The sequence below is a fragment of the Sarcophilus harrisii genome, chromosome 5, assembly GCF_902635505.1.
Source record: "Sarcophilus harrisii chromosome 5, mSarHar1.11, whole genome shotgun sequence".
Classification (NCBI taxonomy): domain Eukaryota; kingdom Metazoa; phylum Chordata; class Mammalia; order Dasyuromorphia; family Dasyuridae; genus Sarcophilus; species Sarcophilus harrisii.
Genome location: NC_045430.1, coordinates 189,392,648 through 189,411,361, shown reverse-complemented (window position 1 = coordinate 189,411,361; position 18,714 = coordinate 189,392,648). Strand labels below are relative to the sequence as shown.

The window sequence follows — 18,714 nt, the reverse complement described above, 5'->3', positions numbered from 1 at the left end:
TCCGTTTCCTCATCGACATAATAAAAAGCTTGGGGTAGATGATCTCTAAAGTTACTTCCATCTCTAACTCTGTAATCTGGACATGCTTCATTTTATTAATATCCTCCCTGTAAATGTAGTGCTCAGAACCTAACACTCCAGATGTGGTTTGCCTTATCTTATTTACAGACAAATTAGGAGCAGGTTTGGCGTAGCGGTTCTCAGTTGGGGGGCAGGGAATGGATTAATGGGGACATTCCACAATCCTAAACGAGGAGGCCATCCAGAGCTAGAGTGGGAGACTCTGGATCAGTGTCACACCCTGTAGAACTCCTCCCCACCCACATGATGCCCAAATTATTTTTGCAAATCTCCCTTTGCTTTTCTGTCAACCAATGGCCATTCTGCGTCCTTCCCCTGTGCAGACTATTCTTCCCTCCCCCCTTCTACAAGCTGAGCACAGCTGCCAGAACTGGTGATTGTCCCACCACCCCCACCTTAATTAGAGCCAGCTGTGAGTACACTCCCAGCTCCTGCAGAGATTCTGGCTCCCCATCCCCCTGACCTCCTTCCAATCTCATAAACTGAGAGGAGACTAGGTAGAGCCTACCTTGGGGAGGTGAGCAGTGGAGGAGAAGGGACATCCTCCTCCACCTTCCAAATTGGCGCCTACCTTTGTGCATCCCGAGAAGACATGTCATCCTTCCTAGACACAGGGCTCCTCCCCTCCAGCCAGGCTCCCCTGGCCCTCGGAAATCAGGGAAGGAATTCTCATCAGAATGGGGGGGCGCAGCAGCCCAAGAAATGCATGTACTGCCATCCAAACTGCTTTCTTTCCTCTTCCATCGCCTCTTATTTTCAGGAAAATCTTTCTGGAACCCACAAAAGCATCCTTTTATCTTCCTGTTCATGCACATTTGGATTCTGATAGCACTGGAAAGGAAAAAAATGTGGGACAGCACCGGTTGCCATAACCCCCAGAGGAGGACTAGCTATTCCCCTGCCTGCCTTGCTCTTGCTTAAGCTTGGGCTTCTGGTCCTGCTGGTGGCCCACAGGGCTCCTGTCTTGTTCCACATGTGGACCTGCTGGTCTTGTTGCTCAGCTCCCTCGCTAGGCTTTTCTATGCTGTCCTCTGATATTCTCTTGCAGACCTTCAGTGATTATCATTTAATGTAAAGCAAATATAGAAATCCATGTCCTATAGCAACAGATTGCCTCTTCCCTCCCCTACTAATTTTTTTTTTCTCTCCTTGAAAGTCAGCTTTCTTGTAAAGTTTGGGTTGTGGAGACCTGGTTTTTAATTTAACCAGAAGCAGGTCACTTATTTCTTGGTTTTCCTGTGGGGGCTAAATACTACTTTTGGTTATTTGGAGGATTCTCAAACAGGTACATGTTGGGCTAGATGACCTTTGAAATCCCTCCCACCTGGGAGATTAAAACAAAAGAGTTTAAACTCATTGATATTAATTGGTTAAATGAAACTGGGACAATAATCATGAGTGATTAATATTGGAACAGACACAATCGTCTGAGGTTATGAGTTGATTGATAGCATAAAAAAAAATCCTACTGACCCTCAGGGGTATCTCTTGAACCTTAGAGGGGATATATGCACAAATCACGAGTCCACTAGGGACCTGACATTTCAAGTGGGAATTAGGATGAAGGTACCTAAGGTTTTTTAAAGGCTATATATAAAATAAATTCAACATGTAACTTTTTTAAATAAAGGGATTGAAAGGATGCTTTTTAAGGGAGATATTCCAGGAATTCTATAATTCTATACTGCATGACTTTTCCACTAATGAAGCTGGGCCTCTATTGAGGAAAGAATGAGAGGGTGACTTATGTGGCCAAAGGTTCAAAAATTTGGGAAAAAGTATCTTAAGCCTCTATTTCCTGCCCTAAATATCTGTGAGAGAAAGAATATTATCTTCTGAAGAATGACATTTTGGAGGGAAACTTTGTGTAGAAGACACCTCGTTTTCACAAGCCCTGCAGTCAGGAAGTCCTGAGTTCAAATACAGCTTCAGACATTTAATGTTAATCAGCTATATGACCTTGGGCAAGTCACTTAGAATTCGAATTGCCTTGCCTTCCCTCCAAGTCACCTCAGTTCTAAACCATTTGTCTCAATTCCTTTTATTCCCTCATTTATTTTCATTTAGACTATGATAATAGCCTGCTAACTGTTTTCTGTCAGCTAAAGCTCCCACACCTGATCTTCCTAATACATTGAGGTTTTTTTTTCTTTTATATCATTTCTCTGCTCTGTAGCCATTGGTGGCTCCCACTTGCCCACTAAATAAAATATAAATTCAGGGTTCAATACCTCCCATGACTGGTTCCTCCTTGTCTTTACATTTCTTCTCATAAATTCCACTTCACATTCCTGTCAAAATGGATTACTTATTCATCTCATTTTCATTGTATTTTCTTTTGTCTGCATTTCCTTGAGCCCTCCTGCAGACTAACTGTGGATTCCTCCATTCCCTAAATATCTCTCTTTTGATGTTCCTCCCTGCCTTCTGTCCAGGCTCAACTCAGATGACATCTCCTCTACCTAAGATTTCCCTCATTCCTCCCAAATGAAAGTAAACTTTCCTTCTCCATCTTATTCATGCTTTTTCCAAATCTTCTCCCTGCTTTCTCATTTGTGCATTCTGTTCCCCACATTAGATACTAAGTTCTTTGAGCATTTGTAAATTTTTCATGCCTGTATTTTCCAGAACTAATTATAGTCCTTTGCACAGAGCAGGCAATTAATAGCTATTTGTTGAATTTGATGTTTGTTGGTTGAATCTCCCTTCATGGAAGATTTGACTTAACTATGTTGTGTTCCCCTATCTCGGTAAAGAGCAGGTATTCAGGGAACAACTTAAGTATATCTCCGGAGGATGGTCTTTAAGAGCAACAAGATACTAATTGGTGTTATTAGGTCTGGTGTCCTTTCTCATCTCTGAAGTGATTATTCAGTAGGAAAGGCATACCATGGTGTTAATTAAATGTCCAGATATTCCAGCTCCAGAGGTATTTTAGAACTCCAATGAGTATTGAGGAACATAGATATTTGTGAAAACTGGGAACCAGGGAGTTTAGATGATCCAGGCAGGAAATAACTCAACAAGATTTAATTTGGAAAAATGTAATCCAATATCTCTGGGAGGTGAAGGAGTTGGAGGAGAAGGGAGAAAGAATCTCCTATGTCAGGCTTTTTTTTTCTTCTTCATTCTCAACAGAAGAATATTTTCCAAGGCAATCAAGGAGAAACAAAATTATATCAATGCCTATTATGTGGCAATCACTCTACATATAGCACCTGGCCTCAAGAAATTAGCAATATAATAGGGGAAGACAACATATAAAAGGGATATGAAAAAGGTAGAGAGTGAAATTAAATAACAGCATATAAATATAAATAAATCATGCATGAGTAATAAATAAATAATAATATGTATGATATAAAATAAATAATATATAGATAAGTAATTGATGGAAGAGTAATTAATGAATGCATGAATAGTACATAAATAATAAAAGTACCCAGAGAAAGTAAGTCCTGCAGCCAGGTGGGAAAAGATGAGGTGCACTGCCTGAAAATACTGAGTTTTCAGAGTTGAGGTCATGTTGCAGGATGATGAGTTAGTGGAAATCACAAAGTCCAGGAGAGCAATCAGATGGGAAAATGAACCAATCAGTGTTGAACCAAGTTTGGCTCTCCCAATAGTTGAGAAAATGTATTTCCCTGTTTCCTTTATGGAGTTGGGGACTATGAGTATGGAACATTGCATCTATTATCAAAGGAAGTTGCTAAGTTGTTTGGTTATGCTGAATGATTTTTTTTTCCTTGTTAGTTTTTGTTATAAGGAATGGCTCACTGGTATGAGGAGCAGGGACAGATATATTCAGAATTAAAGACAATATTGAAACAAAGACATCAATAAAAATAAGATTCACAAAATTGCACACTCTAGAGTTCATGAACATTTATTTATGAGACAATTCCCTAGGTTTTTACTCAAAAATCTTATTTTCTTTTACATATGTCTAATGGCATTTTTATTTTGTTTCTAAACCTACAACATATCAAAAATAGTAAATGAGACAGGAAAGGAAGGGCTGAGTACAAGTACATTGATAGTAAAGAAAAATGATCTTAGTGACCTAACAGATTATAAAATATAGACAATAAAGTCTCAAAAGCACAGCACAATCTGAGACATACTGCATACTTCAATAGACCCTCAACGGATATTACAAAACTGAGCAGTAATTGACGTTCCTAATGACTCTTTAAGAAAATAATTAAATTCTTGTTAGTATAATCTGACCTGAAAGGGCAGATGAGTATATCATATTTTGGAAAACTTTTTTTTCAAAAACAATGAAAGAAAAAAAAAAGCTTGGGTAGTTAGAGGAATAAACCAAGACTGTAGAAAATCCAGCTTTCTTGAATAACTCCTGTGGAACCAAGAAATTTGGAAATAATCTCATAAAACAGAAAAATTAGTAAATGATTATTCACATTTCAGGAAAATTGGGGTTTATAAACAGATTGTCCCCAGATTGATTTTTACCTAAGGAATACCCTTAATGGGTTTAGGTAATGGCTTGATAGAAGAAAAAAAGGGGGAGGGTAGGTGACATAGAGAGAATCAAAATTAAAACTATTAGGACTTACTGCCCATTGAAGATCTATGATAGTTACTAAGAAAAAGGAGCTTTAATTGATAAAAATCTGAATTACAAGCTTTTTTTTTTTTCCAGGAAGCAAGACTCAGGTAGATAGGCAGTGCAGTAGACAGAATACTGATGGGTCTGGAGTCTGGAAGATTGCTTTTCCTGAGTTGCAATGGGCTGAAACTGAGTTGATGCACTGAGATCCAAGCACTTGAGGCTACTTACCAATTGGACGATACTCTATTAGCATATGCTTGGAGAAAGAATGGCCCTACCACTACTCTGTGCAGGCTTGATGCGTTGTATAGGGAGATGGGGAAAAGGATTGAGAGGGTGAAGTAGGATGAGCGAGGTGGCTCCAGGTGGGAGAAGAAAGAAGAAATTCCTGTGTCCACTCTCGCTCCTCTCGCTTTAGCAAATAATAAAGATTAAAGACTTTTGCTTATCCTGATTCCTGCTGATTCTAAAGTATCCAGGGTGCTAACGCACACTGAGTTCAGATCCTAAACAAGCCACTTAATCCTGTTTGTCTCAATTTACTCATCTGCAAAATTTATAGACCACAACCACAAATAGCTCTACAGAGCAGCATTTACTATGTAATTTGGGGCTTGAACCTGTAAAAGTCTTAGGTGGGAGTTTGGGATAGCCCCATAGTAAGATGGGCTTTGGGGAAATTTTGAAACAAAGTAGAGGAAATTAAGTCTATTTTCTTATCTCTGTTTCCCTCTTTCCCCCACAAAAGATAGAATCCCAAATGACATATAAAGTAGTTTGGGGAATGCTTTTATTGCAGTGTAATGAGATAAGCATGGAAAGCTTTGGTTGAAGTTTTTCCAGTCAACTGTACAGATTTTCAGGTTCAGTAAGAGTAACATTTGAGCAAGAGTCTATTTTCCACCATGAGCTAATTCTAAATATCATAATTATAAATATGTATGCACATATTGGATTTAACATACATTTCTACCATGTTTAGCATATATTGGGTTACTTGCCATCTAAGGAGGGGGGGGATTGGAGCGCAAGGTTTGACAAGGGCCAACGTTGAAAAATTATGCGAGCACACATTTTGTAAATAAGCTTTAATTAAAGCGTGCTTCTCTCATGCTTTCCTCGGGGCTCCCCCCCTGAGCCCAAGGAGGCCCTCCCCGCACCGAGGCTCTCCCCTGTTCCCCGTCCTGAAATAACCTTGTCTCTGCTCTCCGGCCCACCCCAGCACCCTCTCCAAGTGCTGCCACGCCATGGTGGCCCTCATCTACCCCTTCACCTGGCAGCACACCTACATCCCCGTGCTGCCGCCCTCCATGATCGACATCGTGTGCTCGCCCACGCCCTTCCTCATCGGGCTGCTCTCCAGCTCGCTGCCTCTGCTCAAGGAGCTGCCCTTGGAAGAGGTGAGTTCCCGGGGCTAGGAGCGGCGGAATGGAGGGAAGGGCCATGCTCGGGCTCCGCGTCCTGCCTTGATGTCGACGTCCCCTGTCATAGAGCCCATTTGTGGGATGCCCGTAAGGAGGTGCCTTTGGGGGATGGAGCGGTTACAGCCAGCTAAGAGAATGGCAGCCTTGGATGCCTTAGAGGAACCAGAACTAGGGATGCTTTTAAAGGGCCTCGGAGAGCATTCACTGCCATTTTGGGGCTTTCCTTTCATCGTCTGACTCTGCTGAAGGGCATTTTCCCCCATGAGAAAAGTGAAGGCCTTTGGAAGGAACCCCAGTTCCCACCATGAGCCACTCAGAAAGGCTTCTCCTCCCAAGTGGTAGGTGCAGAGGGTCTCCAAAGCGCTTCGGTCACAGCGCTCCCAGAAATGGGCTCTCGCTTCTTCCAGTGAACCCTTGAATCCTTACCCATGAATCCTTAGTTAACAGCCCGTCATCTCAAGGATGAGCAGTGTGCCTTCCTGCTGCCATTCACCGCTGTCCATCCATGGTGAGCAGCCACGAGGCCTTCTCTCCGGGCCTGGAGGGATACCCACTGATCAGGGCTGTATTCTGCAGATTGAGCTGAGATGCTGTTTCTTTTCAGTTCAAAGGAAGGCCCTCCCAACCCCTCCTGTTCCTTAGCTCCCAACTCCCAGGCCCAAGACGATTAGAAAACAACAAGAACACTTTCAGGTTGACTGTGATTATACCCAATAACAGGGTCATTTATGGCCATTCTTTTCAGTGGCCTTCTTTCAGAGAAGTGCTTTTAGAAATTTTAAAAATGTAAGCCATCTTTAAGTTCCTGTTGTTTCATAGCCTAGTCATCAAAGTGGGAAAGAATCTAGACAGCATTTCCAAATTACATGAAATGATTTTCTTTGCCCCTTTTTTATTTCTGGGCTGGCTAGTTGTCAAACAAGTCTAGGAATGGGGGAAATTGGGAAACACTGGGGATTCCATTGCACAGTTTGGTCCCATTTTACCTCTAGAGATTATTAGGGGAAAAAAATTTCCTACACATTCTAAACAAAGCCTTAAGCATTAACACAGTTCTTAAATATCTCTTCATCCTTCCCCGGGACTGTTCAGGGGCCGACCTTGGCAACCCCCCTTGGAAACCCCTAGCCAGATGCCTCTTGGAACTCAAACCAAATGTGACTTATCAATCACAGGTTCTCTGCTTCAGGTCTGGAGCTAGAAGAATGCTGTCCTTTTAGTCTTTGAGGATGGCCAGAGAAGCAGGGAGGACCATCAAATTTAGCTTTTAAATCCTCTATGGACAAGGTTAGCACCTACTTTTCCTGAACAACTTACCATATTCAGCATTGGCTCTTTCTCCAAAGTAGAAAACAGCTCAAGGCTCTCTTGAGATGGGTCAGAGTCGAAGGAAGCCGCTCCAAGGAATTTCTAGCCTGGTCCAAAATGCCAAGGCAGGAGGTGCTGGTTCCTAAGGGAGGTGGAGAAAAGCAAAGAGAACTGAGTTACCGCTGGAAGTCTACCAAGGGCTGCTTGAGAACCCTGGGGTCTTCTTCCTCCCTGCCTCCCATGCTTAGCCCACTGGGAAGCCGGGACCCCATCCCTCTCTGAAGTGTCACTGGCCTGGGCCAGCGAGATGTCGATCGAAGGGCAAAGGTGTGTTTTACTGTGCAGTTGGAGGGAGGGGGTCTGTGTAAGGGAGAACACTTACAGATCTGTCGTCTTGTGTCCTATCACAGTCAGCCAGAGCTGAAATGAGCTAAGAAATACTTTGGAAAAGCTAGCCAAGTCCAGTGTGAACAGCCGGGTCTGTGGCCTCTCTCTGTGTCCCAGCTTGTCGGCCCAGGGTTGAATTAAAGCACTTGGGGACAACCCACCAGAGCTTTCCCCTGTCATTAGTGGTGGCCCCGAAGCCACAGCAAGTGCCCTCCTGCCTTCAGGCCTCTGCTCTGGCTCCAGGAGGCCGGGGCATTCCTGCATTTCGGGAGCTCCAGCAACAGCGGATAACGGCCCTTTCTCTCTCCCCTCCCTCAGGTCCTTGTGGTAGACCTCGTAAACAATCGTTTCCTCAGACAGGTAAGAGGATCCACTGCTCTGTTGCCATTTACTTTGTTTTGGGGACACTTCCTTTGGGCTCAACTTTCTAGCTGTGAAAGTGTTTCTGGGTTAGGGAGCAGGGGAGGGCAGAGGATGGGCAAGCCATCTCCCTTGTACATGTCAGTTTTGAGAATGACCAAAGAGAACAGGACAAAAGTAGAAATGCTATGGAGGAGTTTAATTACTATATGTTTTATAACTAAATAATTTTTATAAGTAATATAGTATATGTATCTAAATAGTAATGTTATTTTATTTTATATATTATATTGTTTATATTGTTATATTACATATAATTCACATTTTTATAGCTTTTTTCAAGTATTACAAAGTACTTTCCACACCACAACCCTGTGTGATAATTTCATTTATTTATTTATTTGATGTGTTGTAATTAAAATCTAAACTCTGGCCAATTTTGAAATTATCCGGCTAATAATCTTAAGAACAGAAAAACTTGGCTCACTCAAAACTTGCAAAGAATAGAGAATTTCTTAAAAATCAAATGGGTGTACCACGATGTCATCCATGAATTTGAAATTCCCATTGATAATAGATGTACTCCCTTTTGCTCACAGCCAGCATTGCAAATTTGTTTCATCTTCCAAAATGTCACATTTGTCCTCCCTTCCCTTTCCTTCTCCCAGAGATCAAGTTAAGTTCCGGGTACCCATTGCTCAGTTAAATCCCCAAGGGGAGGCCTCCCAGGATGGAGCTGGTCACCCCGAGGCCGATCCCCTGATTCACACTGGCTGAGCTCAGGTCCGTGCCAGACGGACCTGGGGCCTTGGCCAGCGCCCGTCCCCGTGATCTGGGGCAGGCCCTGCGGCCCCACTGCTCATGGCTGCTCTGTCTGCTTTATAGATGGAAGATGAGGATTCCATTCTGCCCCGAAAGCTACAGGTAGCACTGGAACACATCCTGGAGCAGAGGAATGACTTGGCTAGTGACCAAGATGAGGGTCCTTTAGACTGTAAATATGGTAAATGCTCAAGTTTCACCTAAACTGTGCCTGCTGCCAATCGTTTCCCTTCTTTCACTGTGCCCCTTGGCTCTGTCATAAATAGAAGCAGCAAGGGGGATGGTGCCCCAGAGAAGGCGGCCATTCACCCAGACAACTTGGAAATGGGGGTTCTGGAAGAAGAGACAAAATAGACAGGGGAGAAGAGATGCTCAGAGCTTAGCTTCTCGTGGAGTCCTAGGAGTTACAGCTGGAGAGGATCCTAGAGCTCATCTGAGGGAGCTGCAGCTCTAACCGGGGGTCGTCCTAGACCCAAGGGATCAGGGGGTCTGAGGACTTGGAGAGGAGAAACAAGTACATTTTTATTTAAATCTACTCGGTTTCCTTTGCAGTCCTACATATTTTATTTTGTGCATTTAAAACCATTATTCTGAAAAGGGAATCCTATGTTTCACTATATTGCCAAAGGAGATCATCTCTCCCTCTCTGTCTCTGTGTGTGTGTGTGTGTGTGTGTGTGTCTGTCTGTCTGTCTGTCTGTCTCTGTCTCTGTCTCTGTCTCTGTCTCTCTCTCTCTCTCTTTCCCTCCCTCTCTAGCTTTGTCTCTCTTTTTCTCTCCCTCTGTCTCCTCCCCTCGCCCCCCAGAACTCCTACCCTTCCCCTTTATATGAGCCAACTGGGCCCCGGAAGCCTGAAGTGTCTTGGCCACTTTGCCCAAGTGTGACACAGACTCAGGGTCCCAGGTGAGTTGTGGGGTCCTTCCAACCTCAGGCCCTGAGCAGACCCTGGACACGGCCGTAAGCAGGGCAGTTCCTTCTGCTAATACCAAGCCACATTCTTGGCTGCAATGGGACGTTCTTTTCTCAGGGCCACAAAGCCGCTCTCTCGGGCTGGCTCTCTGTCCCCTGGGACAGACCACACACCTCCTTCCCCATCCCTCCATTCATCCTCTGGCTCTCAGGTCAGCGCCCTGCAACTAAGCCGTGTGGGGAAGCCGGTGGCGAGGCCGGTGCCGGCCCGTGGTGGCCAAGCCGGCCCAAGTCTGCGCTTGTCCCAGGCCTCACCCCTCCTCCCCTGCCTCTCCCCCGCAGGCCCGGAGTTCAGCCCCCTGAATGAGGTGGTGTCCGAAGCCTTCGTCCGGTTTTTTGTGGAAGTCGTGGGCCACTACTCCCTGTTCCTGACCCCCAACGAGAAGGAGGAGAGGACCTTGCAGCGCGAGGCTTTCCGGAAAGCCGTCTCTTCCAAGAGTCTCCGGCGCTTCCTGGAGGTCTTCATGGAGACCCAGACGTTCCGGGGCTTTGTCCAGGAACGGGAACTCCGGAAGCAGGAGGCCAAGGGTCAGGCTCACCTTGGACCTGGGAAGAGGAGGGAGGGAAGAGAAGGGGAGGGGGGAGTACCTGAGTTAGAGTCAGGAGCCTGTGGGGGTCTGCCTGGGAGGGAGGGGGGGAAGAGGGAGGAGAGGGAGGAAGGAGGGGAGCACAGCGAGAGAAGCACTAGAAATCTTCTCTGGAAAGCTTTAAGTTTACCCTATTAATTACTAATGAAGTGGGGGAAACTGCTCCAGACGGCCTTTCATGGGTCTAATCAAAGCTCACGTGGTCCTTGTAACACACCATGGGGGCAGGGAGGGCATATATTGTCATCCCTGCTTTATGGACAAAGAAATTGGCCCTGGGGATGTTCCATGAGTTAACAGGTGCCTTTAGGCTATGCATCCCATGCCCCTTCCCTAACTTTTCATTTTACAGATAAGGAAACGGGTCTAGAGAGGTGAGCCAATTTGTTAAAAGTTAACTGACGTAGTAAGAACTGGAAGACAACTTGAATCCAGCCCCCTAAAGAGAATCAGATTTAACCCCAAAGCCTCTTGTTTTAGGAAATTATCCCTCTAAAGCATCCTCCAAAATCTATAAAGAAATAAAGGAGGAGGGATGGGCGGAAGGGGAAGCAAAGGAGGAGGGAGGAAGACAAGGGAGGGATCCTCTGAAGAGAATATCCTCCTGTTCTTTTCCTCTCCCACCCAAAGCCCTGTTTAGACTTTTAGGCCAGAAGTATTAGCGTAGGGCCTTGTAGATGCATTTGATGTCTCATATTTAGTGTCTGAACAGAAAACCTACAGGAGTAATCATTCAGATTTGGTTTCTGCCATTTCAACCTCAGGGCCACCCCCAAGGAAGCTCACTCACCCCAGCTCCTAGTTTGAGAATCAGCAGCCGATCCCCAGCAAACAAGATTCAGGTGAAATAATGGCCCAACTGATATTCCCAACTGTCTGTACAGATCAGCATATAAGGGTAGCAAACTTTAGGAAATTTTGGCAGACAAAACTCTGATTTTTCTCAAAACAGATTTAAATTGTACCCACTATGTAAAAAGACCCGTACTAGATATTCTGAAAGGTACAGTTACAGACCCAATTTCATGGAGACTGAGGCCTGGTTCAGAAAACTGGTCACGGAAAACAAATAGCTGTAAATCCTGTTTATTTAAGGAAGTACAAAGCACAAAGAAATTTAAGGAAAAGTTAGATTATTAAAGAAGTCTTAGTCCTTTAAAAGGGTTCTTTTAAAGTAGACCTCCACTAGTACACAAAAGTATTGTGTTCAAATACTAAATATTTCACTGAGGCTGAAGAAATAGAAACTTTTTAAATGCTTTATTGATGCTTTTAAAGCATCATAATGACCCTTTCCACCCTAAAAAGAATCCTTCCTTGTGATAAAGAGGCAATTAAATAAGCCAGACTTACACATTAATCACGCTCAACAGGTATATTTCATTCCATACACATAGCCCACCACCTCTCTGAGGAAGAGTGAGATTTATTTCATTACTGGTCCTATGACATCAACAGTCATTGCACTGACCCAAGTTCTGACGTTTTTAGTACTTTTCTTTACATTATTGTGATTACTGTATAAGTTGCTCTTTAATGTTGTTCTACATAAGTTCAAACAAATCTTTCCAAGTTTTTTTTTTTAATTTTTCCTATTTGTTTTTTCTCCTTGCTCAATAATGTTGCGTTACATGAATGAAGCACAATTTGTTGTGCTGTTCTCCAATCAATGGGCACCCACTTTGTTTCCAGTTGTTTTGTTTTATTTTGTTGCTACCACAAAAAAAATGCTTCTGAATATTTGGGTATAGATTGGAGGATATATCTCCTTGGGGATTTACTCTCCTTGGGAAAAGGGGTTACTTTTTTTGCATAGTTCCAATTGGTTTCCCTAAATAATTGGACTAATTTACAATTCCACCAATGATGCATTAGTGTGCCTGCCTGTGGAAACGTCTCCAAAATTGTTTCCGTCTTTTATTGGTTTTAAGGCACAGAACTAGTTATGGTATATTGATGATCAACCAAAAATGGGAATAGAATATCTCTAAAAGGATAAATGTGCCCAAATGAGAAAATTAGATTAAATTTATTAAATTAATTTTAAAATTATTTAGCTGTGACATTGGCTCCAAAGAAGAAATATAAAAATGAACTTCCCCCTCCCTTCTTTACAGAGATGGGGGGTGGGAGGGTCTATGGATGTGGAATACTTCATATACCGTCAGACTTGATTGATATATTGGTTAGTTTTGTTTTTCTTTTTCCCTTTGTTTTTTATTCTTTATTATAAAAGGATGACTTGCTGGGTGAGGAAGGGAGGAGGAATGTATTGGAAAATAAAGGTAATGTAAAACCAAAAGATATCAATTAAAAATTGAATAAGAATAGAATTACCCCCACCTCTTTGCAGAGGAATGAAGTCCACAACTGTTTTACACTGCACATATTTTCAGACTTTTTTGCTATATCAATCAGTTATGCTGATTTTTTTTCCCTCTTTCTTTTTCTGTCTTAAAAAAATGCCATTTCCTTTGTGGGGTGGTTCTGTGGGTAGGGGAGAGGAGAAGGAATATTAGAGAAATCTGTGGTGATATAAAAAACAAAATACATTAATAAAAATTTATTTTAAAACAATTAAAATAAAATGAGGCATTTAGAAGTGTCTGGAAGACAAGTAAAAAGGCTTATTTCTGTTTCCAACAGGTCTGTTTGAGGTCCGAGCACAGGAGTACCTAGAGACACTCCCCAGTGGTGAACAAAGTGGTGTCAATAAGTTCTTAAAAGGACTAGGTAAGGAAAAGGGGGCCACCTTTTCCCCTTGCTAAATTTTTTGTTTGAAATTTTTTACTGAAGAATCCTACTTGGCTAGCTTCTTCTAATCCCTAACAGTTTAGATCTGGAGTTTTCATCCCTCTGGACAATTTATCCCATGAAATGTCCCTCATTGATATAATCTTACCTTGACATTTCTTCAATTTCTTTTTGTCACACACTTATTTGTTAAACTAAACCCTTGTGTACTAAGTCATTTGGAAAAAAAAAAATTAGTAGTAGTGATTCACATTTCTACAGCACTTCCATGGAGTTCACAAAGAGATTTCCTCATAACAACCCTATGTTGAAAGTAGTGAAAGAACCATTGTGTCCATTTTACTGATGACTAAATGATTACGTGATTTGCTCATGCTAGTAAATATAGAAAACCAAGTTTCAAACCTGGGACTCATAATTCCAAGTCTAGTATTTTTTCTGCTATGTCATAGGTTTTGACCTGGTAAATCTTGTGCTTATTGCTAATTGTCCCCATAGATACAACCTAAAAAGGAGGGAGGGAGGCAGTGGAAAGATGGACATGACAAGAGAGAAGATTAATCAGGAAGGGAAGATGATGCTAGTATTTAAAATGTACTAGAAAATAAAAACATGTACATATATATTTGTATGTATGTCTATATGTATATATATACATATATACATACACATATAAATACATGCACATGGATATATTAGAGAGCTGCAGTTTCTTTATTATGTCAAGGCTTAGTATACGTATGACTCACTGAAAAAATAAAGAAATAAAGTAACAATAACATTTAGGTGGAGTGTACATATGTCCTACCAGGGGAATATGTGTCAAAAACAAGGGACCTATAGATAGACATGTTGAGAAGGACAGTGAGTTGAAATATCAAATTGTTCTTACACGAACTGATGTTAAGTGAAATGAGCAGAACCAGGAGGTCATTGTACATGGCAACAAGAAGATTATACAATGATCAACTCTGATGGACGTGGCTCTCTTCAACAATGAGATGATTCAGGCCAGTTCCAATGGTCTTGTGATAAAGAGAGCCATCTGTATGCAGAGAGAGGACTGTGGGGACTGAATGTGGATTACAACATAGCATTTTCACTCTTTCTGTTATTGTTTGTTTGCATTATGTTTTTTCTCATTTTTTTTCTTTTTGATCTGATTTTTCTTGTGCAGCAAGATAATTGTATAAATATGTTTACATATATTGGATTTACATATATATTTACCATCTTTAACATATATTGCATTACTTGTTATCTAGAAGAAGGGGTGGGAGAAATGGGGGAAATTAGAACACAAGGTTTGGAAGGATCAAATGGTGAAAAATTATCTTTGTATATGTTTTGGAAATAAAAAGCTTCAATAAAAATTTTTTTAAAAGAAATACCAAACTGTTCTGCCTAATGCAAGAGAAAATGCAGTGGAAATTTCCAGGGTCCAGAACTTAACTGTATCCTTGGAATTTCTAGTGCCCTTCATTCCGTAGGGATGGCATCCACTGAATGCCCCTTTTGTCAGTATCTCGGGAGCAGTCTGCTGACAATTCTTCAGGTCTGAGTCATATACCAGAGAAACAGGGGAAGGGGGCTTGTGAAAGGAAGGGGAGAGAAACTCCCTTGTGGGGAGCACAGATGGTAAACTTGGGTGCTACATTCATCTGGATACCTTAAAATCCTGCTTGCACTCCATGGGAGCACAAAGATGTCATTTTAATCTATGGGAAGCTAGGTGGCAAACAGACAGAGTGCCAGGTCTGCATTCAGGAAAACCTGAATTCAAAGCCATCCTCCAGGATGCAAGTCATTTAATTTCTGTCTATCTCAGTTTCCTCAACTATAAAATGGGGATAATAGTAACAACACTTGTCTCCTAGGATTATTGTAAGGATCAAATGAGATGCTGTTTGTGCCTGGAACATACTAAGTGTTTGATAATCAATAATTAGGTTTATATTGAGTGAGGAGCCCAGAACTCGAAAGCCTGCTACATGTGGCCCATTTGATGGAGGTTAGAGGGATCGGGAAACAAGAAATGATCGTCAGTCAACTCTTTTCTGTGGATGATGAAGTGTTTCCTTATTTTCTCTTTACAGGAAATAAAATGAAGTTTCTCCACAAGAAATAAGCCTTGACACAGCTATTCAAATGACTTTATGACTCAGCCAAAAAAAAAAAAAAAATAAAGAGAGAGAATCCCATCTGTGCCACTACATGTTTTGAAAACCATCCCTGTGGGCTCTTCAGAAGGGAGTGAAATCGTGGGAGAAATGGAAAATGTCCCAGGTCCCAGGTGAAATCTCTCTCAGGACCGAGAGCAAGAGAGAGAGACATAACCTAGCCCACCCTGGCTTCTTCCGTCCCTGCACTGGAAAAGGACCTTGGGATCCAGCACATCACTGACATTCAAGTGGATTTTTTTATACATATATATCTTAGGTATTAAAAAAAAGGAAAAAATATGGGCTTTCTTTTTCCTTTCTGTTGAGGTTAGGAACAAATCTTTAACTGGTAACACCCCCAGTTACTTACAGCTTCCAGAAAAGATGCCAGCTGATGGGAGGGGGTGAATATTCAGGCTTTTCTCTCCGCATCGCAGAGCAACGGTTGGTGCAGGGATTGCCCCGCTCGACAGGTTCTCTGCTATTCAGACTGTCATTGTCAGCAGAATTTATAACTGGAAAGGACCTTAGAGATCATTTATTTCCTCCAGCTCTGTCATTATAAGGATTCTGGTCCATTGAGGTGAAAGTACTTGCCCAAGGCCACAAGTAGTAAATGACAGACCCAGGATTCAAACCGAGGTTGGTCTTCTCTCTATAAATCACTGGGCCTTCCATGGCACCAGAGCACCCAAGGCCACACAGGAAGCTCGTGTTCAGAGCTAAATTCAGACCCGGTTTTCTTAGCTCTGAAATGAAGGTATGTTCCATTATACCGTGGTGCCTTTCAAATCTTTCAGCATAGATATAGACAGACAGATAGACAAACAGATAGATAGATAGATGAATGGATGGATAGATAGATGATAGATGGATAGATGGATACATAGACGGATGGATGGATAGATGATAGACGGATGGATGGATAGTTAGATGGTAGGTGGATGGATGGATAGACAGACAGATGGATGGATGGATACATAGATACACAATCGGATGGATGGATAGATAGATGACAGGCGGATGGATGGATAGACAAATAGATATTAACTGAATGATCTTGGGTAAGTCATTTACCTTTGTGCCTCAGTTTCCTTATCTGTAAAATGAGAGATTTGGACTCAATGATCCCTAAACTTCTTTCCAGCTTTAATTTTATGATCCTATCAATTCATGTTGAAATAGAATTAAAAGCTATTCCCATTTTTAAGCTCAGGTGAGAGGCATAAAGGGGTAATAAGGATTTTATTTCTTGCAATGGGGCTGTGCCCCTCAGCTTAATCCAGGCCTAACGATGCTGTCACCTAGTGGTCCCAGTGAATTATGACACATATTTCATGCCTGATTTTCAGAATAGATACGCTAAGGATGGCCCTTTTGTAGGTCCCTTTAGTTTTTAAGGATGTAATAATAACCACTCAAGCATGTCTCTGATTTTCAGTAGGGTAGAAAGTGTCAAGAGAAGAACTCCATGGCAAACGTCTAATTTCAACAATTAAATGGAGCAGGGGGCCTTCTGTGAAATTAGCTTGAAGCCCCAAATTCAGCCTTGTGATGCTGCCTGAAATCTGTTTGAGAGCACTGAGCCACACCCCGGTCATAGCACAGTATTGATACTTAGGTACCTGAAGGATGGATGATTTTATTAGTGGGAGGGCTCTCATCCCTGGTGTAGATCAGAATTTTGCAGACAGCATCCCGTGAGCCATTGTGTCTAAAAACCTTTATCACAGTGCAACCAAAGTAGTCATAAACCCTTAGGATAATGTCGCAGGGTCTCTCTGGTTTGGTGGAACCTCCCAGACTTTACAAGCTGGTAACACAGTCTTTGAGAACCAGAGTCACTCTATCCCAAGATGAGTTACAGCACAGGGCCAAGGCAACTTTTGCTTCCCCACATTTAGTATGTGATATGTCTAAAGTAATCATGATTATGCATATTTGGCTTGAGTCTCCATCCAGTCCAATCTCTCAAAGATATAGGTCAAATAACAAAGCTTTTTAATTAAGTCAGAATTGCAAAGCACTCTTAAAAGGAAAACCTCTGCTATAGAGTCCCATCCTGCTGGTGGGAGGCTGGATGCTCCCTGCACCAATCACAACCATAGAGCTTCTTATTTAGAACCCGTCTCAAACCTTCATCTCCCAACATCCAGCTAGAATTTCTATCCTCTTCAGCCTTCTCAGCTGCTATTCCTCTCCTCCAAAACCACTGCTTGCTGCTGCTCCATGAAGCTGAAGAAGTGACTGGCTGCTACAACAAACTGATACAATGGGTACTCGCCAACATAGCAAGGGTTAATCACATTTTCACCTATTTTTTTAAAGTCAGATCCATGCTGACACCCAAAAAATTTCCTAAAGTCAAAATCATTTTTGGTAACTAACCACGTCCACCGTCCTCCTCAACAGGAACTCCCCTGGATTCCTCTGACAGTTATTGATGTTGGGAAATTCCTTTAAACTCCCCTTATGCTCCTGGCAGCGAGCACTGTGCAGATGACCTCAAGGAGCCAGATAATGGCAATGGAGCTGGTAGAAAGAGCCCTTTAATATCCTACGCTAAGATCTACTTACATACATGTTAGAGAAGTTTAGCATTTCCATAGTCCTATTTCTGCCCTATTTATCATCAAAGTCTTAGACTGAACATCCTCCTTGGTGAATGGGGAGGATGAAGGGGGAAAGTTCAGATTATTTCTTATATTCTATTTGGAGAAAATAACACGCACAAGTAAGCAAATACAAATTCTACAAAGTAGTTTGGGGAAGGAGAATAACTAGCACGAGGGAGAGTGGGGTTGAGAAATTATCAAGAAAGTTTTTCTCTAAGAGCTGGCCCTTGACCTGAGCCTTAGAGAAAGCTAGAAAGTCTACAAGTAAAATGAATCCCACAGTCTAAAGCTATGATTGTCTGAGTACCTTCAGACTGTTTCAAAACAGAACCAGACCTGTTTTGGAATCAAAACAGTTGAGTTGGGAGGCTCAAGACTTGCACAGCGCTTCCAGGAAAAAAAAAATGCCCATCCCAAAAGGCAGCTTACCAAATGCCCTGGCTGTAAACCAGAAGGGCTGCATCAGACAAGCTTGGTGCATTTAGGACTGAGCCACGCAGATATCCAATGCAGATCAGAGGGCTGACCTCTGCTGCATTCTCACAAAATTCCCGAGTATGACCATAACTAGACTAAAATGTAATTGGGAAATGTTTAATAAAATAAAAATACAACACAACATAAATAATGTTAATTTGTGATTTTCTAAGTCAATATGTGTCCCAAAGGA

General features: G+C 42.2%; 1 protein-coding gene across 1 annotated transcript in view; it reads left to right on the top strand.

Moving 5' to 3' along the window:
• DENND2A (DENN domain containing 2A) overlaps positions 1-15,475 on the top strand; it is a 105,767-nt gene extending 90,292 nt beyond the window's left edge. Inside the window, exons 15-20 of the mRNA XM_031939200.1 lie at positions 5,880-6,057; positions 8,095-8,136; positions 9,022-9,139; positions 10,209-10,454; positions 13,160-13,246; positions 15,364-15,475. Coding sequence (XP_031795060.1) covers positions 5,880-6,057; positions 8,095-8,136; positions 9,022-9,139; positions 10,209-10,454; positions 13,160-13,246; positions 15,364-15,395 — 703 coding nt within the window. The 3' untranslated portion in view covers positions 15,396-15,475. The remainder of the gene's footprint in view (positions 1-5,879; positions 6,058-8,094; positions 8,137-9,021; positions 9,140-10,208; positions 10,455-13,159; positions 13,247-15,363) is intronic.
• The last annotated feature ends 3,239 nt before the right edge of the window (positions 15,476-18,714 follow it).